Genomic DNA, 23594 nt, shown 5'->3' with positions numbered 1-23594 from the left:
CCTAACTTAGTAAAACGTTGTCCGGTAGCAACGACTAACCTTTTATTATAGAATTTTTTTGTCGATAAATTCGATAATAAAATTGTCTTAAATTTAAAATGATGATAAACCCTCCCCTCACTTTTAGAACAAACAATCCCTCTTCTCTCTCTCTCGCCTGTGCAGCCATAACTAACCCCTCCGACGAAGCTTCTCTACTTTTAAAATGGAAATACTAGGAAGAATGAATTGGAATAAAGTTACATTGCTTTTTTATTTGAGAAAATGATAATGTAATGGAATGGGACGAAGTTCATTAATTTGATTTAAAAGGTTTATACAATAAAGGAATGGAACGAAAAGTAGCTATATACTCACTTTCTTCTTTTTCAAAAAAAAAAATTAATTTATATACACCTAGGCTTTTGATTATGTGAGAGAAGAACAAAAGAAATAAAAAATTTGGTTTCAAACAAAGTGAAAATTGGTGTGTAATTATTTTTACGTAAAATTAATAATTAAAAATTATTAAATAATTTGATAAATTTGATTAAATTATATTTAAATTTAATTTTAATACATTGTCAGTGTAAAGTTATTTTATATGTGCATATAATTATATAACGCTATCTGCTTTTTATATTGACTAAGTGAATGGTTATCCAAAAGAACGTATGTAATTATACGATTATATAAAATATTTTATACTATCAGTACATCAAAATTAAACTCATTATATTTATCGATCAAAGTTTTTATTTTTAAATTTAAAAAAGAAATAAAAAATCTATGGAGCACTATGACGAGATAGATCATAGATGGTGGTTGGAAAATCAACTTCCATCAATTAGTGACACATCCCTATGTCCAGTGTCATACATTAATCAATGTCTTCTGTTATTGGGTCATAATAATCTTCTTTCATACCAACAAATTTGTACCATATTATTGAATGGAGAATTTTTCTTTCATTGTTTGTTTTGCTGCTTCAAAAAGTGCAAACTGTAGAGCCTTCTTAATAAGATAAACACAACCAAATAAGGTAAATTGTGCTTTAAATTATTCTTCTCATACATCATTTTCGTACTTATTAATTATTATGAGAGAAATAAAATCTAAAGAGTTATAATTATTCCAAGGAGTAAGGGGAGAGAGAGAAATATTTCCCACCCTATATACTTTTATGTATATTACTAAGATTTAATTTCAGAGTCCAGGCAGTGGCAACAATCAATCATTTATTCTGTTTTTAAGATATTGTTTAATACTATCAGTCGTTATAATTATTTTTCTCATTTATCTGCTATGTAAATAATTATGCAAATAATAGAATGATCTAATTACATAATAAAAATATATATTTATATACATCACTCAAAAAATCAATCTCATAACACTAACCCATAGTATGTTATTTGAATTTAAATTTTCATATAATGTTAATATAAAAGAATTCTATACGAATAACTAATTTTATATTATTATACTATTAGCAAAGATAATTAATTTTTAAATTTACTACTTAAAAAGTCATTTAAAATAACTTTTTAATTATATTGTTGGTGAAAACTTAGGTGAAGTCGACTTCACGTGAAGTTGATACCTCAGAATCGTTAGATGAAAATTTAGTCAAATTAGTCAAATCATCTAACGACGCTCAGGTATCAACTTCACGTGAAGTCAACTGCACCCGAGTTTCCACCTATATTGTTAATTTATTGAAATTAAATTCATCTTATTTTTGTCCTTTAATAATTAATTTGAACACATCAACTTTAAATTTCCTTCGTTCTATATATAATAATTTAAAACTTCTATTTATAGACAATCTTTACACATAAATATTAAATCTTAAATCCTAAATATTATCTAGACAGATATGGGGGTATGATTTTGTGATTTACACTAATCATGTCTTGATAGTTGATACATATATTCACTTTTATGGTGATGAATACATCAACACAATTAAAAAAAAAAGTTAAAAACAAAGTGGAAATCAGGTGAAGTCGACTTCACGTGAAGTTGATACTTGAGAGCCGTCAAATGATTTGACTGATTTGACTAAATTTTCATCAAACGACTCTCAAGTATCAACTTCATCACGTGAAGTCGACTTCACCTAAGTTTTCACCTAAAAACAAAGAAGAAAGATAGAAACATAAGAGAAGGTGGTTAATGAATGATTTGCAAAAAATGAGTATATGAGTAACTTTTTCTTTAGCTCATATATTCTTCACGGAATCCAAATTAGGGAAAACTAGGGTTGGTAATGTGTCATTTCCATAATTTCTTTAGAGAGGGAGCAGGGTTGTTTATTGTGTCATAATTCATAAACTACAAGTGATGAATAATGGGTATTGGGTAGAGTATGTCAAAGCTAAGTGTTTCTCAAAATGGTATACAAATTTCGACACCTTGGTCCACTTAATAGGTCAAACATGTTCCTTTGTCATTATTTTCATTTCTAGAGTGACATGATTTGAACTCTGAAAATATACCTATCCTAGTAGGCATGCGAACATGACTTTTCATTTTTATACATTTCAATTTTCTACTTTCTCCACTTTTAAGTCTTAACAACAATAATGTTGATGTATACTCAAATTTAAGGAATCCATTTATATCATTATTGCGTTGATTTTCTTCAGTTGGATCATCATAGTAAACAGTTTTAATTGTTCAAATACCTTGAAGAATGACCGAAATAACCATCAAGGGCATTTGGTCTAGTGGTATGATTCTCGCTTAGGGTGCGAGAGGTCCCGAGTTCAATTCTCGGAATGCCCCAACTTTCAACAATTTTTTTTCCATACATGTTTGAACCAAATTACAATAAAACACTAGCTATGTTATAAACTTATGATAGTATAGAAATTGAAACACAAGATACAAACAAAGTACAAACTTGAAACAGGTTCTAAATTAGACTTAGAACAAACTAAGTACATGTATACAAATTAGCCTAGTTTTTCCTCCATTTTGTTTTGATCATTGCTAGATGAATCCATTATTTGAGAGGCATCATTGTTGTTGCTTTCAATCTTCAATAGTCCATATTTAACACTAACTTCTTTCCATATCTTTTGCTCCGATAGATACTCATGCCTTAGCAAGTATCTTTTGAGTTCCATCCTAAGATTCCTAATTGGCTGTGTCCAAAAAATCAAACAATACCAAACACCAAAGTAAAACTTATAATAATAACAATTAACTAGATTAGATTATCAAAAATTCTATACACATACTAAAAATCAACTACTACATATTTGTGTAGAGATAATATTTAATTTGATATCTAAATTTGCATACGAGCCTTAATTTAATCCCTAAAGTTTTCATTGTCTTTATTTAGTCCCCAAACTTTGAGGATATGACTCATGTTACTCCTTAAAATAATTTTCAATGTATAAACGTTAATAGAACGCTGTCATGGACAGATAAATGCCATGGTAGACTTTGTAAAATGATTTCGTTTTGATTTTGACACTCAAAAACCTAAAAACAACATCATAAGCAGTGTTTATTGAAACTTTATCTAACAAAACAAGTGATACGATGTCATTTTTAAACTATTTGAATGCTAAAACCAACATTGCATCATTTTACATGTTTCAATGTGGCATTTGATTGTCTATTTCAAAGTTTCATTAACATTTTTGTACTAAAAATCATCCCAAAGACTAATGTGAGACACGTTTATAAAATTTGGAGACTAAATAGAATTAATTCAAATTTTAAAAGCTAAATTAAGACTCGTATGCAAGTTCAGATCCTAAATTGAGTATTAACTCATTTGTTTATAAATGATGTATGATTTCTCAATTCTCACATGTTCAATTAATCATGTCACGTTATTATTTTGACACTTTATTTCTATCACAATTAGGCCAATATTTACTGAAAAAAAAATTGACATTCATGCAACACTAAAAAAAGCAAAAATGTTAGAAGAAGCAAACCTCAGCCATAGATTCCAATGCAAGGCGGAAGAAATCGGCGGCGACGAAGTGCTTCCCGACGGACTCTGCCAACTTGATTTGGCCAATCCAATAAGAAGATGTCTCCAACTTATCAAACCGGCACTTGCTGCAATGCGCCGCCGTGTAAAACGGCGTCGCTGGAGGCTTACTACCCTTGTGGTTGGTCCTAACATGAGGTGTTTTGGGTTCTCCAGCATCATTCAATAATCTCGGACTATTATTAACATTCTCAGCAGGGTTGGTGCTACTAATTGATGATGAAGATTTTGGTGCTTGTTTTTTTGGAACACAGATTTTTGGTTTGGTAGTAGTAGTAGTAGTAGTACACTTGTCCCAAACCGGTTTTCCCATAATGTTTGTGTTCCTAGCGGTTCCAAAAACCCGGTTTTGTCTGAAAAAAAAACAGAGTGAAGAAAGAAACTAAATAAATTGGTAGATTAAAATTAAGGTATTAATTAATTACCTAGATTGAATTTGGGATTCATTGGTTGCGATTTTGGTTGATGCTTGATTAACCTTTGTGTTGATTCTTTGTTTTGAGTCATTGGCTTTCACTGTTGAGGGAAACGATTATTATTATTATTATTAGTAGTATGATTGATTAGTATTGAAAAAGATGAAATTAAATTAAAAAAAGAAAAGATTGTATTGGTACCTGGAAGTGGCGTGGGAAGAGGATCCATGGTGAAAAGAAGAACAAGAAGTGAAGTGTATGAGATTGTAATAGGAGGAAAGAGTAGACAAAGTACGAGAATGTGGCGGTTATAACCGTTGGATGCATGAGCGGGAACAGGTTTTCTGTTTTTTTTTTTTTTGGAACAGATAGCAGAATAAAAAAATAAAAATCTTCAAAATAGGCCCAACATTAACCCAAATTTTTGGGCCCAATTGCGACAAATTTGCAAGTTTGAACTATATGTGATTATCGGGCCAACCGGGCCCATACAAAGTAAAACAAAAAAGAGAGAACTATATATGACTGATCCAATTATAATAACAAAGTACCAACGAAGCACGACACTTCTCTAATATGCTGTGTTTGCGTATTGAGCACATTTCGGTCACGACATTCAACGACACTCGCTCGACACAACTTTGTCTTAATAAAAAAATATATTTTTTGAATACATTTGAATACAACTAAATATTATTACGTGTGAACGTATACAACTTTATTCTTAACATATATTTTTAAAATTAATTTAAAAATAACATGTATTATTAATTATTAAAATAAAAATATTTTAAATACTTTATATAATTAAAAATTAATTTAAATTTAAAATTAATAATATATCAAAATATTATTATAATTTATTTAAAAATACTTTATATGATATATATATATATATATATATTATGTCATTGTGTCTTATAAAAATTTTAAATTTATGTGTTACATATCTCGTACTGTATCGTATTTTGTGTCTGTATTAATATCCGTACATCATAACAAAATACTATTATTTAAAAAAAATCATTATAGTTATTCTTATAAAAAAAAAAAAACATAAAAATTGCACTCATTTCATCATGTCCCTTGAGTGGAAGGAATGAACGATGAATCTCCAAAATGAAAGTAGTTCAATACAATATTATGTCGCAATTTGTCCAAAGCAATCTTGTGAGTGTAGTAGTAGCTAGGTAGGTCATCTTTAGCCATATGATACTATTGGTGAGTGCTTAATTTAATTATCGGAGATAAAAAAATAATTAAAATTTATCTTATTAAATATTTATTTTATATTTTAAAAGTGTATTAGTTAAATATATCTTTAAAAAAAATATTTTAATATTATTTATTATAAAAATATTAAAATATTTTTTTTATCATATGTTTAACCAATGTTCTTAAAATATAGGGTAACAAAATTCTTATAATAATAATAATTAATAAATAATAAATAAGATAAATTTTAATTATTTTTAATAAATTTATTTTAATTATGAAATATTTTCATTTAATTATTTAATAACTAACAAAAACAAACGAATACTTCCACTACTTTTTGGTACATTTTAAAATGTATATTTTCCTTTCTTTTTTTTTTAAATAGTGTACATTTATTACAATTTTTCATTATATTCACTTTTATATCTAAAGAAGTGTATTAAAAAAGTAATTTTAAAAGAAAATCTACATTCATATATATCATGACATGTTCTCTTTTATTCATTCTCTCTCTCTCTCCCTCTCATTAGAGAAGCTTGCGTCTTTCCCTATTTCATGAACATAATCAGTTTAATTCGTAATTAGAATATCCCTAATGCTAACTTTCTGTTCTAAGACATACTAATAAAGAGGATAAAATGAAGCTATAGCTAATGATGAGTGTTACGGTGGGTAACCGGAGATTAGTCCAATGGATGGCATTCGGCGGCCCAAGTGAGTGATGGAGGAGGACTCCAGGTAGGTCCGCAACTTGGGAGACTCCGTCCGACTTGTGCTCGCGTGTGAATGGGGGGTGGTACCTGCAAAGACACTCCGATGCCTAAGTTAGCAAGAGTGTAAGCAGGTCTTATAGAGTATTGGACCTTTTCATACCTGAGGTGTGTCAGTGTACTTATAGTGGTGAGCCAATAACCACCGTTGGAGTAGTGCCGTATCTTTAGGATAATAACCGTCCCATTATCTTAGGGAGGTTAAGATATGGCTTTATGAAGTGGTTAGAGAGATTTCAGGGGCGGTTACCCATTTGAATGAGTATTTAACTGCCAGCTAATCTCACAACCGACTTCTTCGTACCAAGTCGGGGTTGACACCGACCTCTTGAATGGAGGTGGGTGCTTTGCTAGGCTTAATCTATTGGATCAGGCCTTTCGATTGGACCTGGGCCCTTAACATTGGGCCAGGGTATGAACAGTGCCCCTACTTGAGCCCAAATTTTCTTTAAAGTTTGGGTTCAAGTATTCAACTCGGGTTCGTAGTCGACTTGTTTGAAAGAATACGGATGGTGAGAACCGACGTGATTTTCGCGACTTTTGGTTTCTGACAGTTACGTCAATTCAAGCGTCGTGTCCGTTGAGGGATCATTCAGGGATTGAGGACTTTGGTAACGGTGCAGTCGCATTAATGACTGCCTCGTTTTTACCATTATGCCCCTTAGCCTATTTATAAATACTTTCCCTCTCTTTCCATTTTCCGTTTCTGCAATCTTTCAAACTTCTCCTTATCCTGTTTGTGTTGCATTCTTGTGTTTGAAGACTTCAGTTCTCTCCAACCTTCATTTTCGGCTAAAGGTTAGTTCTGCTTTTCCCATGTCATTTTTGTTTGCATGTTTTGTTTGGCGAGTAGATAGGTTGACCTGTAGATTCTAGTTTCGAATCTTTCTTCTTTAGTGGCCTTGTTTTTTGATTTTCTTTTTTCCTTTTTCCCTTTTGTAGGTTTTCTGCCACTTTTCTTTACATAAAAAATGGCTTCTGTAGACATTCTTTCTCAGTGGGTTGACGATACGGTCCTTGGGGAGGAACCGTTGGTCGACGCTGAGTTCGTCACCCACCTTCGTACTCACCATAGGCTCTGTACTTCGGACGAGGACGAGCCCAAATATGAATTGATAATCCCGGGTCCTGAAGACCGGGTCTGCTTTGGGAGAGTTGATGAGGCGACCCCTCACTTTTTCTTTATGTATGAATGCATGATCACCCGTTTGGGTGTTTTTCTTCCTTTCTCGGATTTTGAGATATCCGTTCTGCACCACTGTAAGGTTGCCCCTACTCAACTCCATCCCAATTCCTGGGGTTTCTTGAAGATCTACCAGTTTATAAGCCACGCTCTGGACTTCCCGACTTCCTTGAGAATCTTCTTTTATCTTTTCCATATGACTAAGCCCTTTAGTGGGCTAAATAATAAGCAACAATGGGTATCCTTCCGAGCCATTCAAGGTCGGAGGATTTTCACCCTTTTTGACGAATCTTTCCACGACTTCAAAAATTTCTTCTTCAAGGTTCAAGCCGTAGAGGGTCACCACCCCTTTTTTCTGGACGAGCATTCCTCCCCTCGCTTTCCCCTTTATTGGCTGCCGACCACCCCTTGTGAAAAGATTGGTCTAGATGACCTAGACGAGGTGGAGGCGGCCATTGTGGGGTTTTTCCGAGAAGCGTGGGGGAGGTCCCCATATTTGGATACCAGAAAAATTCTTCAGGGAACACCGACTTTCGTTCAATCTCAAATAGGTAGTGCATGCATTCTTTATTTCCGAGTTGTTTTCGCCGACTTATATTATACCGACTTGTAACTTGGTTGTTTCTTTTGTAGATATGGCAAAAAAGAACGCTCAGGAGGCCTACCAAAGGGTCCGAGAGGCCAAGGCGAAGTCCCGGGCTAGGTCCGGGGCGATCACCTCTCCTCCTCCTCCACCTCCTCCTCCTAAGAACACTGGCACTCCTTCTCAACCCATTGTAATTTCTTCCTCGAGTTTGCCCCGACCACCCCCTTCAGCCCAAATTCTCTCCGAGCCCGAGAAGAAGAAGCGTAAGACCTTAGAGTCTGGCTCTTCTTCCTTCGATGGTGGGGTTAAGGCGGATGCTATGGCATTCGTCCGAAAGAACATCTATCCTTTTATCAGTATGGATGATGTTTCTGTTCGAAACCACCTCACCACCATGGCTGAGGAGAGTTTTAGGGCGGCGGGTGTTTGCGGGAAACTTTTGGATATTTTTGAGAAAGCTCCCCTCAGCTCTTTGGGGGCATCCTCGAGGGTTGAGGAGTTAGAGGGGAGGATTCTTATTTATGAAAAGTATGAGAAGGAGTTGAAGGAGGAGAGGGATAAATTGAGGAAGGAGAGGGATCACCTGAAGGAGGAGGAGGGTAAGCTGCGGGCCCAATGCACTTTGGAGGCGAATCTGAGGAAAACGGCGCAAGAAAGCTACCACAGCTTATTTCAAGATATTGTGGCCGTGAGGAAGGATTTGCTGAATTCTCGGAACGCCTACGCCGAGTTGGAGGACTCTATCGCCGATGGTGCCGAGGAGTCTTGGAGAATTTTCTTGGAACAAGTCAGAGTTATTGCTCCCGACTTGGACCTTTCTCCACTACATCCTGACAAAGTAGTTATTGATGGCGCCATTGTTGATCCTCCTGTTCCCGAGGTCGTTTCCGAATCAGACCTGAAGACTCGGGGACAGAGGATTATTGCGTCTCCTCCTCGTCCCCAAGATGCTCCGAGTTCTTCAATCCTCACTCCGACTTCCTCTTTAGCTCCTCCTCCCGGTCCTGGTGGTGTTCCTCCTGGTGATTCTTCTACTCCGTCCAAGAAATGACTTTTTTATTTTTGTGGCTATATGGGGGCCCGGCCTGTGGGTCCCCCTTTTTTAAACTTCTATTTATTTGCTGGTGGTGTTTGAACAATTTGCTTCTTGGCCTTTTGAGGCCGTAAACAAAGTATTCTGTTTGTTGCCCTTTTTTGGGATAAGGGTTTAAACAAAATAAATTCCCTTTTTTGGATAAGGGTTTTCTAATCAAAGTGGGTGCCCCTTTTTGAATAAGGGTTTAAGTTACTTTGCGCGTATGCATGCTTTTCTGTTTTGGATATGTTTGATCTTTTCGGAAAAAAAACCTTTTGTTAGCTTGCATTGTTTTCTCGAGCCTTTTCGTGCAAAGGCTCGTATGCAACCTTTAAACTTCTTCTAGGTTTCTCAATCTCTTTTGTTTATCCTTTATACTCAACTTTGCTTTGGTGAGTTTTATGACTTAGGTTATTTTTGCGATGCGTTTTTTTTCTACTCGGTGTTATGTTCCGATCTGTGGATCGAAGCTTTCCGAGTTTCTCTACTCGGGATCACTTTCCGACTTATGAGTCGGGTTAGTTCACGAGTTTTTACGATCGACTTGTATAACCTCTTTACACCGACTTGTACCTCGTCGTTTTATCCTGACGACCATCTAGGTCGATTCATGGGATTTTCACGCTTTGTCGAGCTTAAGTCGGCGCGTTTCGTAGAAAGACTTATATAAAAATAGAGAAGGATATTTAAGAGAAATATATTAATGAAAAAGATCTTTATTAATCGGGAAGGTACCTTTTTGCTACTAAGGGTCTTGACAGTATATTTCCCTTAGCCTCTACTATGATGCCTCGTTAAAAACCCCTCTCCAGAAAAAACCCTTTTTTGGGAAAAAATCATGAAGCTGGGAAAAGAGTACATCAGGGAGTAGAGTTCGCTTCTAGCTGTAGTACCTTTTCATATTACAAGCATGCCACGACCTTGGTAACTCAGTGCCATCCAGGTCGGTTATTTTATAATAACCTTTCCCTAACACTTCTTTGATTTTGTATGGCCCTTTCCAATTGGCGGCGAGCTTTCCTTCCCCCGACTTGTTGACTCCAATGTCGTTTCTGATTAGGACCAAGTCGTCTACAGCAAATGTTCTTCGAATGACTTTTTTGTTGTATCTGGTAGCCATTCTTTGCTTTAATGCTGCTTCTCTTATCTGGGCGTTCTCTCGGACTTCGGGGAGCAAGTCGAGCTCCTCTTTGTGCCCCTGTACATTTCCGACCTCATCATGGAGAATTACCCTTGGGCTTTGCTCACTGATTTCTATAGGAATCATGGCTTCTACGCCGTACACTAGTCGAAAAGGTGTTTCTCCTGTGGCGGATTGGGGAGTTGTCCTATAGGCCCACAGTACTTGAGGGAGCTCTTCGGCCCAAGCTCCCTTTGCTTCCTGTAATCTTTTCTTCAAACCTGCCAGTATGACCTTGTTAGCTGCCTCGGCTTGCCCATTGGCTTGTGGGTGTTCTACCGAGGTGAATTGATGCTTGATTTTCATGCTGGCTACCAGGTTTCTGAAGGTGGCGTCGATGAATTGGGTTCCATTATCTGTGGTGATGGAATAAGGTATCCCATACCTTGTGATGATGTTTTTGTAGAGGAACCTGCGACTTCTTTGAGCAGTGATAGTGGCTAATGGTTCTGCTTCTATCCACTTTGTGAAGTAATCTATTCCCACGATTAAGTATTTAACTTGCCCTGGTGCTTGGGAAAAGGACCTAACAGGTCCATCCCCCATTTGCAAAGGGCCAGGGGAAAATTATACTAATGAGCTCTTCTGGTGGAGCTACGTGGAAATTTGCATGCATCTGGCATGGCTGGCATTTTTTCACAAAGTCGGTAGCATCTTTCTGCAAGGTCGGCCAATAGAATCCTGCTCGGATTACTTTTCTGGCTAGCGACCTTGCTCCGAGATGGTTTCCGCAAATCCCATTGTGTACTTCTTCCAACACCTCGGTGGTTCTTGAGGTCGGTACGCACTTCAGCAATGGTGCTGATATCCCTCTTCTGTAAAGGACATTTCTCACCAAAGTATAATGTTGTGCTTCCCTTCGGATCTTTTTAGCCTCTTTCTCCTCTTTGGGGAGGATGTCGAATTTTAGGTATTCGACTAAGGGATTCATCCATCCGAGGTTGAGGCCGACTACCTCAAGAACCTCTCGTTCATCTTCTGCTTTTGATACCGAGGGCTCTTGTAGGGTCTCTTGAATCAGGCTTCTGTTGTTCCCTCCGGGTTTGGTACTTGCTAACTTGGAGAGGGCGTCAGCTCTGCTATTTAGATCCCGAGTTATGTGCTTGATCTCGGTTTCCGCAAAGTGCCCAAGGTGTTCCAAGGTTTTTTCCAAGTATTTCTTCATATTGGGGTCCTTTGCCTGATATTCCCCACTTATTTGGGAAGTCACCACTTGTGAGTCGCTATAGATTGTCACCTTTGTGGCGCCAACTTCTTCTGCTAGCTTTAATCCTGCAATCAAGGCTTCATATTCTGCCTGATTGTTTGAAGCTGGAAATTCAAATTTTAAGGAGACCTCTAACTGGGTTCCTTTTCCATCTACCAATATTATGCCTGCGCCGCTCCCTGTTTTGTTGGAGGACCTGTCTACATAGAGTTCCCATGTAGTTGGTTTTTCCTCTTGTTCACCTGCGTATTCTGCGATGAAGTCGGCAAGGCACTGGGCTTTAATTGCAGTCCGAGCTTCGTATCTCAAATCAAACTCGGAGAGCTCTATCGCCCATTGAACCATTCTCCCTGCAACATCCGTCTTTTGAAGGATTTGCTTCATGGGCTGGTTCGTACGGACTCTTATCGTGTGAGCCTGGAAGTAAGGTCTTAGCCTTCTTGAGGCTATTACTAAGGAGTAAGCAAACTTCTCTAGTTTGTGGTACCTTAGTTCAGGACCTTGTAGAACCTTGCTGGTAAAATAGACCGGGTGTTGCCCGACCTCGTCTTCTCTGATCAGGGCTGATGAGACAGCCCTGTTTGCGACGGATAAGTATAGGACGAGGTCTTTTCCCGGTATTGGTCGGGTCAAGATAGGAGGTTGGCTTAAGAAATTTTTGAACTCTTGGAACGCCTCCTCACATTCCGGAGTCCATTCAAACTGGCATCCCTTCCTTAACAGGGAGAATAGTGGAAGGGATTTTAGTGCCGATCCTGCCATAAATCTGGAGAGGGCTGCAAGTCGGCCATTGAGCTGTTGGACCTCTCTTAAACAAGTCGGGCTCTTCATTTCTAGGATGGCTCTGCACTTGTCGGGATTGGCCTCAATCCCTCTTTGTGTTAGCATGAAGCCTAGAAATTTCCCTGCTTCTACTGCGAAGGCGCATTTTGCGGGATTTAATCTCATCCCATGCAACCTTATAGTGTCGAAGACTTGTGAGAGGTCGGTTAAGGGGTCGACTTCTTGCTTGGTTTTTACTAACATGTCGTCGACGTATACCTCCATTAGGCTCCCTAAATGGGAGGAAAACATTTTGTTCATCAGCCTTTGGTACGTGGCTCCTGCATTCTTTAGTCCGAATGGCATGACCACGTAGCAATAGTTGGCTTTTGGTGTGATGAACGATGTTTTCTCTTGGTCGGGTTCATGCATCGGGATTTGGTTATATCCCGAGTAGGCGTCCATGAATGATAGGTATTGGTACCCTGAGCTGGAGTCCACCAGGGTATCAATACTTGGTAAGGGATAAGGGTCCTTAGGACAGGCCTTATTCAGGTCGGTATAGTCGACGCACATCCTCCATTTACCATTTTGTTTTTTGACTAGCACTACATTGGCTAGCCATGTTGGGTATTTGACCTCTCTGATAAAGCCGGCTTCCAGGAGCGCCTGTACTTGCTCTTCTACTATGGAGGCCCTCTCTGGGCCGAGCTTGCGTCTTCTTTGCTGTACAGGTCGGGACCCTGGGTAAACCGAGAGCCTATGAGACATGAGCTCGGGATCAATCCCGGGCATGTCGGAAGCCTTCCAGGCGAAGAGGTCGGAATTAGCTTTTAGGAGTTCACCCAACCTTTGTTTCAGGGTTTCCCCTAGGTTGGCTCCTATGTAAGTCGTTTTGCCTTCCTCTTTACCGATTTGTATCTCCTCGGTTTTTCCACCCGGCTGGGGTCGTAGCTCTTCTCTTGTCCTTGTCCCACCTAACTCTATGGTGTGGACTTCTTTGCCCTTTCCTCTCAGATTCAGGCTTTCGTTGTAGCACTTCCTTGCCAATTTTTGGTCTCCCCTCACCGTTGCTATTCCTCCTGGAGTCGGGAATTTCATGCAGAGGTGAGGGGTTGACACTACTGCTCCAAGTCGATTAAGGGTAGTTCTGCCAATTAAGGCATTGTAGGCTGACCCTTCATCGATGACTATAAAGTCTATACTCAGAGTCCTTGATTTTTCCCCTTTTCCGAAGGTGGTGTGAAGGGGTAAAAATCCCAGTGGCTTTATTGGCGTATCCCCTAACCCATATAGAGTGTCGGGGTAAGCTCTCAATTCTTTTTCATCTAACCCTAGCTTGTCGAAGGCGGGCTTGAAAAGGATGTCCGCCGAGCTCCCTTGGTCTACTAGGGTTCTGTGGAGATGGGCGTTAGCTAGGATCATAGTTATCACCACGGGATCATCATGCCCGGGGATTATCCCTTGCCCATCTTCTTTTGTAAATGAGTTTAGCTACATGCACTATATTATTTTAAAATATCACCAAGGAAAAAGGAAATATATATATATATATATTTGGACGAGGAAAATTCCTAAATGATTGAATTGACTTCCACGGCGTCTACGAGGAAAAGTAATTGAGAAATAATGCAACTTCATAAATGATATAGTTGAATTTTTCAGTGTGTATACAATTTTTGTCTAATTTATTTAAAAATAAAAATTAAGTAAAATGATATTCATTTTTTATTTTTGAATTCTATAAATAATAAATCTTAGACACATAAAAAAGACTTAAATAGTATTTTATTTTATGCTAAGGTCGAGTTTTTTATAAATTATGAATTTTTAAATAATATTTATTTTATTATCATCATGACCGTACCGCGAGGTTTTATTATATTTATATTTATTCTTAACTAATCAAGAGCGGTGTCAAGCTCATGCATTTCTCTGGGAAGATTTTAGTCCATAGCTTTAACAATAGAATATGGTCAAAGATTTCATTATAAATAATTATAGCCAGCTACATGCATTATTTGATGCATATAAAATTATTTCTTTCAAATCAGACCTACATGCACGTAAATTTTTATGAATTATTAGGTCGTGAACGACGTATAACACCATCGCTATACTAATTAATTAATTCAAAGCATATAACGCATGCCTTTTAAAAAACATATATAAGAAAATATTCACTTTGATTCTAAAGTTATACTCAAATTTTGATTTAGTATTTAAAATTTTAATTGTCTCAATTTAATTTTTAAATTTTTTAAATTTTAATTATGTTAGTTTCTGTCGTAATTTTTGTCACAAAATCAATTAAAAAATTTAAGGATTAAATTGAGACAATTAAAATTTTAAAGACTAAATTGAGATTTGAGTATAACTTCAAGAACTAAATTGAATATTTTTCTGCCGGAAGAAAATACAGATGGAACTGCCGCTTGTCTGAAGAAAATACAGACAAAATTGCTGCTTGTTTAAAAGAAGTGCAGACGAAATTGTTACAAGAAAACGCAAACGAAACTGCCAGAAAAGAACATAAACAGAACTACCGGAAGAGTGGCCAACTGCCCAAAAAACCGCTGAAAATAGGGGTGCACAGACCCGCCCCGGCCCGAAGGCCCGGCCCGGTCCCGAACATTTTAGGGGCTAATTTGGTGTGATTTCATCGGGTTTAGGGCCGGGTAAGGGTCTCAAAAATAGACCCGGTCATTATTTCGGGTCGGGTCCGGGCCATAGCTCGGGTCACCCGAAGTCGGCCCGGTGGCCCGGTCATCATACACAATTAATATTTTGTGTTATTAGTGATGGATCATGACTATTCTTATGTGGAATTTAAGTATTGTAAACCTTAATATTTTGTGTTATTAGTCATTATAAGACTATAAGTTAATGTTTTATGTTTAGAATGCATAAGACTTTAGACTAATGCATAATATTGTGTTATTTGTATTGATTTAAATATTTGGTATTATTAGACAATATTAGTATTGATTGTGGTTTTGCTTTAATATTGATTGTGGTTATGCTTTAATTTTAAAGAAGGGTTGGTTCTAATTATATTTTTTTAAGTGAATTTTACCATGTTAAATAATGGTTGGAGTCTTGGAAATTTGGATATTTTTACATGTTAGCTTACAAGAAGGTATTAACGTAATGTAATATTAACGGCCCGGTTTCACCCGGTTTTTACCCGGTATAATTGTGACCCGAAAGTGTATTGGTTTCATCGGGTCTAGGGTCGGGTTCGGGTCTAATAAATAGACCCGGTATATATTTCGGGTCGGGTCTGGGTCCTATCAAACCCGGCTTCACCCGGCCCATGTGCACCCCTAGCTGAAAAGATGGCGAACTGCCAAAAAAATGCTGAAAAATGACAGTGCAAAGAGATAACAAACCATCGGAAGATGACAAAAAGCAAATGGTTTCTTTATGATATTAAGTAAGTGGTGGATGAGCTAATTAGTAAGGTCGGAAAAGTATCAAAGCATTAACCAAAGAAAAAAAATGGTACGGAAGAATTTTATCAGAAGAAAATTAACTTATCCTTTTCAAGGAGGATACCATGACTCTGATACTATGTTAAAAAGAGAAAAGAGAATAATAAGAAAAAGGTTGGTGAGTATATTTAAGTTGTGCAGAATGATACAATATAAAAAAAGAAAATTAACAAAAAAAGAATATTTATAACTAAGAAAATCTAATAATAAAGATATAATATTATATAATAAATATTCAGATATATTAAATAATTTTAATTAATTTTAATTATATTTTAATATTTATTATATTATATTTATGGTATGCTTCATATATGACAACTAATAATCCTATTTATTTATTATACTGTAGTAAAACAGTTTTAGTCTACTAATAATTCGACTAATAAGTTCAACAATATTTATTATTAAACTACTTTTTACTTCAAAAATCTAGTTACACTTGGATTATTATTACTTTTCAATAACTTTTCAGGTGGTTATAGAAAAGGCAATTTTCTTCTATGTTAATAGAGTATATTAAAATTTAATGATCAGAAAATGACATTTGATGTCATCAATAATACATTAAAATAAAATTTATACGGAAAAAGAAATTAAAAACTTTTGTTAAGAAAATATTAAACACTTGAAATATATATATATATATATATATATATATATATATATATATATATATATAAACTCTAACCTTTTTACTAACATTCAACTAATTTTTTTGTCTCTTCAAAAAAATAATTAAAAAATTATATATTTTTCAATTTGTTATCGTAAATGTGTGGTAATATATTGAGTCAAGTTAAATAAAATTGGATTAGTATGGCAATACTTCATTTTATATATACAATAATTTATTGATTAACAATAAATTTTTTAATAATATTTTAATCTATAATAAATTAGTCGATAACCTATCAAATTAGTAGATACTATAAAAAAATCTAAAAAAAAAAAATTTGAGTCAAGGTGAACGTAGACTTACGCTATTTGCGGGGGCTGATTTGTGATTTTTGTAGGACCGAGTCAACTCAGTGAAAAAAGGTTTCATTAAGAGTGTTAGTTCTTTCTTGTTTTGCCATTATTGCCAAAATTCCAATTAGGGCAGTGTGTCACTGACACCATATATATTTTCTGCACTCCACTGTGCTACCACTCAAATACATGCATGCATTCATGATTCATGCATCTTTCAAATTATAACTACTTTATTACTTATGTTTATTTTAACAATAATTTTATACTCTAATTTTAATGGCTGATATATATAGTACGAAATTAAATATACGTAAAATAATTATATATATATATATATATATATATATATATATATATATATATATATATATATATCAATCATAAGTTAAAAGTAAATTCATAATTTTATTAGATAATTATTTGCGTGAGAGACAAATAATAATTAAAATGTAAATATATATTGTCTCAAATAATTTAGTTAAATATATTGAATTATTTAATAATTCAAAGATATTTTATATAGTAATTATTATTATAAATTTAATTTTAATATATTAATAATATAAAATATTTTATATATAATCGTTAATTATATTTCTTTTTTTTAATGATCATTATTTATGCGATAAAGATAAAAATTAATTATTTTTATTAATATAACGTTATATAAAATATGTATAAGATTATTTTACGTTAATAGTATATTAAAATTGAAATTTATTATTATTATTATTATTATTATTATTGGAAATAACATCTTCCATATATACAAATATATAGAAATTAGGTGATATAATTCCTTGAGTAAGGCTTTCAGTGATGAATGTCTGAAAATGTTCATTGAGGACGAACTATATATATATTGTGTAACAAAAGAGATCGCATTGATGAATTAATAACTTTTAATAATTGCCAGTAAATCTGCTCAAATAATTTAAAGATAATTATTGATATTTTGAATTGAAAATATTTATCCCCATTTGTGAAACAGCAATGAAGTGGAGAGGTGGACGAATTTCTAGAGAAACGTGAAGCATACACACAAAGAGATTGCTGTGTGCCACAGATACATAAAGCAGTAGCACTCATTTCTTGTCTTTCTATCATTAAAATTAAATAAATAAATTAAATTAATTTGAACTGATTTAGTAATTAATATATTCGTTCCATTAAATAAGTATTAGATGTTTGAATTTTATCTTATATATGTATTAATTTATTAATTAGTAATAAATTTTAAATTTTATTTAAAATTTATAATAAATTATTTTTTAATATGTTAAATTGAAAAATAATGTAATTGACAAAAAAATTTAAATAAATTTATTAAGAAAAAAAATGATATATTCTCTCTCTTTCTCTATCTGACAGTCTTACTCTTATGGGTCCTACCCTTAACCAGTGAGGTGTCACGGACGGCACCACCTTCTCTATCTCTATCATTTCATAAGATTATTAGGGTCATAATAATAATTATGCCATAATCATTATTCTCATCCCTCCCTGTAAAGCTAACTCACTTTTCTCTTTTCTTACTTTTCAAACTCTCAATTATTTTCTCCTTCCATAAAGCCAACCCACTTTTTCTCTCCCTCTATTTTATCATTTCCTATCATTGCTTCCCACATTACATTTACACTACTACTACTTTTTTTTTCCCCTTAAATTGTATTACAAATAATTTGATTAGATAAGTTGAAAGGTCTCTCATTCGGATTATTCCTAGTACATATGTATTATTTCATCAGACAATTTTTGTTACATTTTTTTAAGAAGGTAATTTTATTTTATATCAAAAATAGAGAGATTCGAATTCATAATCTCTTAAGTGAGATGAAAAAACTATACTATTTGAGTTATAGCTCGTTGATAGAAGATAATTTTACTTGATGATTGAATACTTTATAAAAGATATATCAACTTTTTTTTTTTCATACTAAGATTTGAAAAACATATCAAGTTATAACTTTCCATAACTAAACTATGTATTAATTAATATGTACACATATATAAACTGTAATATACATGTGAGTGAAAATGAAAGATATATATATATATATATATATATATATATATATATATATAGTTGTAGGGAAGAGAGTGGTCCATATATAGTTGATTCAATGGCTGACTACCTCTCACAGCAGCCGTGTTAGATAAGGAGAGAAAATAAAATAAATATTCAATGTTTATATATTCATTATTATTATTCCAATCCCTTTCTTTTCTTCTTTATTTAATTATTAACACTTGATAATAATTTCTTATAAGATTCTCTAAACTATGACTAGTGTGCTTTCCGGGCAGTTCACATGTAAAAATCCAATTCCATCAATTCCCTTAGTTCCAATACACATATAAATACTTTTTATTATTCATTATTATTTTAATATCAAAATGATGAGAAAAATCAATGGAATGAAACTCATCAACACCTGTCTCAAGTTTTATTCCTAATAACAACACATGCTTCTTCAGATATTTATCTATCTTTCACAGCACAATCACCGGCAGAACCTAATAGTACACAACCATAAATTGGTTTTCCTATACCTATTCTTATTTTATATATTATTTTTTCTTTTATGTAGTTCCTCTTTCTTCATCTACTTCAAAAACTATTTACATGGTTTTTAGAATTTGGTAGGTTTAATAATATAATTTGCCATTTTAGGAGATACAATTTTTCTTTGCCTTCCAAAGATGATGTCTGAAGAACCCTTTTCTTCTGTTCTTCCTCCCAACACCACCATCACAAGCACCTTGGTTCATCTCCAAGACCCAACCTCAAACCCTAGTAGCAATAACTCAAAACCTAATTCAAATCAACCCACCAAGAAGAGGAGAAATCTTCCTGGAACACCAGGCAAGTAATCAATCAACTTCAATGATTAATTCATATATATATATATATATATACTAAAGTGAAAACTCATGTGCAGATAGAAGTTTATAGCTAAGACTCGTTAAATAATTTGACAGATTTGACTAAATTATCAGCTATCAGCTTTATATGAGTGTTGGTTACATATGTTTTGATACAGATCCGGATGCAGAAGTCATAGCTATGTCACCAAAATCGTTGATGGCGACGAACCGTTTCGTATGCGAAATCTGCAACAAGGGTTTTCAGAGGGACCAGAACTTGCAGCTGCATAGGAGAGGACACAACCTTCCATGGAAGCTAAAGCAGAGAAACAAAGAAGAACAAGTGAGGAAGAAGGTGTACGTGTGCCCGGAGAAGTCTTGCGTGCACCATGACCCCTGTAGAGCACTGGGGGACCTCACAGGTATCAAGAAACACTACAGCAGGAAGCATGGCGAGAAGAAATGGAAGTGTGACAAGTGTTCCAAGAAATACGCTGTTCATTCTGATTGGAAGGCCCATGCCAAGATCTGCGGGACTCGGGAGTACAAGTGCGACTGCGGCACCGTTTTCTCCCGGTACGTCTCTTGTCAGCTTAAGTTTTTGGGAGAAGTGATTGATGAATGTTGAATATGATTGTATTTAGGGTTGTTCATTATTGTTAATGACGTGTTAATTACTAATTAATGATGATTAGGAAGGACAGCTTCATAACACACAGAGCATTTTGTGATGCATTGGCTGAAGAAGGTGCAAGAATAAGCTCAGTTCCAACAACTTTGAGCAACTTGATGGGTAGAAGAGATCATCATCATCACCATCATCAATTAGCAACAAGTAGAATCATCCCTCGTCATCACATTCTTCCAAGTGCTGGATTTCACTCGGAATTTGGTGGTGGTGGTGGTGGTAGTGGTTATTATTCAGATCAGAAGCTGATGATGATGAGGAACAATAATATTCAGATTCCACTATGGTTAGACCAGGGCAATAGCAATAACAATCATAATCATGTTAGTGGCATTTCATCAAACACTAGTAGTGCATGCACCAATGGCAACACTATTATTATGCCTCATCATGATGTAGTGAACAACTCTATGTTTGGATCACAACAATGGCAGCAGAATCCAGAAGCAGCATCATCATCACTCACAAACAATAACAACAATGCCAACGTGGCTATGATGATGCCACCACCACATGCAGGATTAAAGCAAGAACAAGATGACATGTTCTATTTTGGTGCTAGTAATTACCATCATCACATAATGTTACAAAAAGCATCACAAATTGGAGGAGGTGATGAGTTGGTGAATTTGGAAGGTAGCATCAGTAGTATTCCTCCATTAATATTGAATCCAAGGAGGCCATCAAAGAATGATAATAAAGATGAAGATGATGAACTGGGTTTAACAAGGGATTTTCTTGGAGTTGGAGAAGATGAATCAACAATGAGCAACACTAGGCCATTGATGTTACAGCAACACCTAGCTGACTTCACAGCCATGGATATGCATCATCAAACCCACTACAGTAGTAGTAGTGGACATTACTGTTAGCACTTTAACTTCCAACTTGTATCATATATATATATATATATCATCATTGACATTATTATTCTTCTTATTTTCATATATGTCACATTTGCATCAAATAATTAAATCACATTTAAAATTTACATGCAGTTATCTGTAAAGTTGATATAATCAAAAAAGGTAAATTATTTAATAATTTTTAACTATCAACTTTACATAAAAATAACTTCGCGTGATTACTCACCTCTTACAACATAGAGTGATACTAATTGAATATATATACCTACAAGTATATATCTACAAAGTAAATCATATTGAATACATAATAATTTTATTAACTGATTATAAGTGTACACATAGTAATTTTTTTAGTTGTATGTACTAATATTCATTTAACAGTTTTCCTTATAATAATATTGATATCTACACTACATATGTTATATAAAGAATGGTGAAAACTCAAATGCAGTCGACTTCATGTGAAATTGATAATTGAGAGTTGTTAGATGATTTGACTGATTTTACAAAATTTTCATCTACCAACTCTCAACTATTAACTTCAGGTGAAATCGACTACACCTGAGTTTTCATCGTAAAGAAAATATATAAAGAATGTTTGCGTTTTCACATTCTTCATGTAGTTAGTTATTTATCCCAACGACAACACAAATTACACAAGCTACTACTGATTTTCTTACATGAATAAATTAAAATTCTAGTAGAAAAGAGTTGATTGCTAGATATTTTGAACAACAATAACAGAATGTCAGAATCTAATAATTTTACCATGAATGATGTTACAGACTTACAGGTAAATGATGAAGAAATAGATGGATGAATGATAGAGTGGACAAAATAAAAGAAGTGAGTTGACTCGGGAAGAGGGGGAAGAAGAGAATGGTGCAACTGTGCAAATTTGAGAAATTCACGTGACGTATATAATGATAGGAATGACTCGTGATGTGGGGGCCATTGCATTTTTTGCATGTTGGAAGGGACAAAACAATTTAGAATAAGTCCAAATTGAACTCACAAGCCTGTGAGATTCTCTTTATACATATGGTCCCTCCCTCCATGCATGTCCATCGTACAAATAATATATATATATATATATATATATATATATATATATATATATGTATATATATTATACTATATAGTAATAAAATCTTCATATTTTTATATCATATAATAGTACTATACACATCAATAAATATTTTTGGAAGGTTTCTCTTTATATTAAGATGTGCCTCTTGATATTTCTTTCTTTATATACACGTAATAATTATTACTATACATATAGGTGAGTCAACATATATATATTAACATGAAAATGTATGGAACCAATTTTTATATTATCCAATAATATTAACTATTTTTTTTAGTGTTAAAATTATTTTTTATTTTTGTTTTAAAAAATTTAAAATTAAATTATAAATATTAATATTTAGAATTTAAGACGTACAAGTATGATAACAATAGATGGTAACATTGGATGACTCGTAGCGATATGAGGTGAAATTATGGTAATATTAAAAGAGACGTTAGAAAGAAAAAATAGAAAAATGTGAGAAGAAGAGAATATATGAATTAAAAGATAATTTTTTTAAAATAATATTAGTTGAAGTGACTACTAAAAATTAATTTTCTAGTTGGAATCATTATATACTTATGTACAAGTAACGCTTCTCTTTTAAAGATACAAATTGATTATTTATTTATTTATTTATTTTGGAAAGATATTTGTTGGATTACTATGTATATATGTATGAAACACGTTTTTTTCTGAGAGCAAATTCATGAGGCTTGCTACACATACAAGTCTTTTTGACTTACAAGTTTTACAAGTTGCTACACATTAGAGTCTTTTAATGCGTTATTTAATTTCCAAAGCGCTACACTCACCGTGAATTATGAACGACTCCTCTTCCTCTTCCTCTTCCTCTTCCTCTTCCTCTTCACTCACCGTGAATTATGAACAACTCATCTTCATCTTCCTTTTCCTCTTCCTCTTCCTCTTCTTCTTCTTCTTCTTCTTCTTCACTCACCGTGGATTATGAACAACTCATCTTTCTCTTCCTCTTCCTCTTCCTCTTCTTCTCCTTCTTCTTCTTCTTCCTCCTCCTCCATGTATTTCTTCGTTATTCTCTTTGCCTTTTCATTAGTTGTTTTATTTGCGTTTATTACTGGTATTCTTGCTTCGTTTTTTTTCGATTTTCATGGTTTCTGAAATCAAGCTTTGAAATCGTTTTGAAGATAATGAAACTTCAGAAATACACCCAAACGATTATAGAAAATACACCCAAACGATTATAGAAAATACA

The 23594-nt window shown here is 34.3% G+C and overlaps 1 protein-coding gene and 1 non-coding gene across 2 annotated transcripts; both read left to right on the top strand.

Annotated features, from left to right (window-relative positions):
- Positions 1–2697: 2697 nt before the first annotated feature.
- Positions 2698–2769, top strand: TRNAP-AGG (transfer RNA proline (anticodon AGG)). The gene has a single exon. It is a non-coding gene; the product is annotated as a tRNA-Pro (tRNA).
- A 16482-nt stretch (positions 2770–19251) lies between these two features.
- On the top strand, positions 19252–22359 carry LOC130969514 (zinc finger protein BALDIBIS-like). Its single transcript, XM_057895269.1, has 4 exons — positions 19252–19732; positions 19911–20310; positions 20430–21289; positions 22074–22359. The coding sequence occupies exons 1-4, from the start codon at positions 19570–19572 to the stop codon at positions 22106–22108; spliced, it is 1458 nt and encodes a 485-aa protein (XP_057751252.1). The 5' UTR covers positions 19252–19569; the 3' UTR covers positions 22109–22359.
- Positions 22360–23594: the final 1235 nt, after the last annotated feature.

Source organism: Arachis stenosperma, chromosome 3, assembly GCF_014773155.1.
Source record: "Arachis stenosperma cultivar V10309 chromosome 3, arast.V10309.gnm1.PFL2, whole genome shotgun sequence".
NCBI lineage: Eukaryota > Viridiplantae > Streptophyta > Magnoliopsida > Fabales > Fabaceae > Arachis > Arachis stenosperma.
The sequence above is the reverse complement of the archived record's forward strand: the minus strand, read 5'-3'. Positions and strand labels throughout refer to the sequence as shown.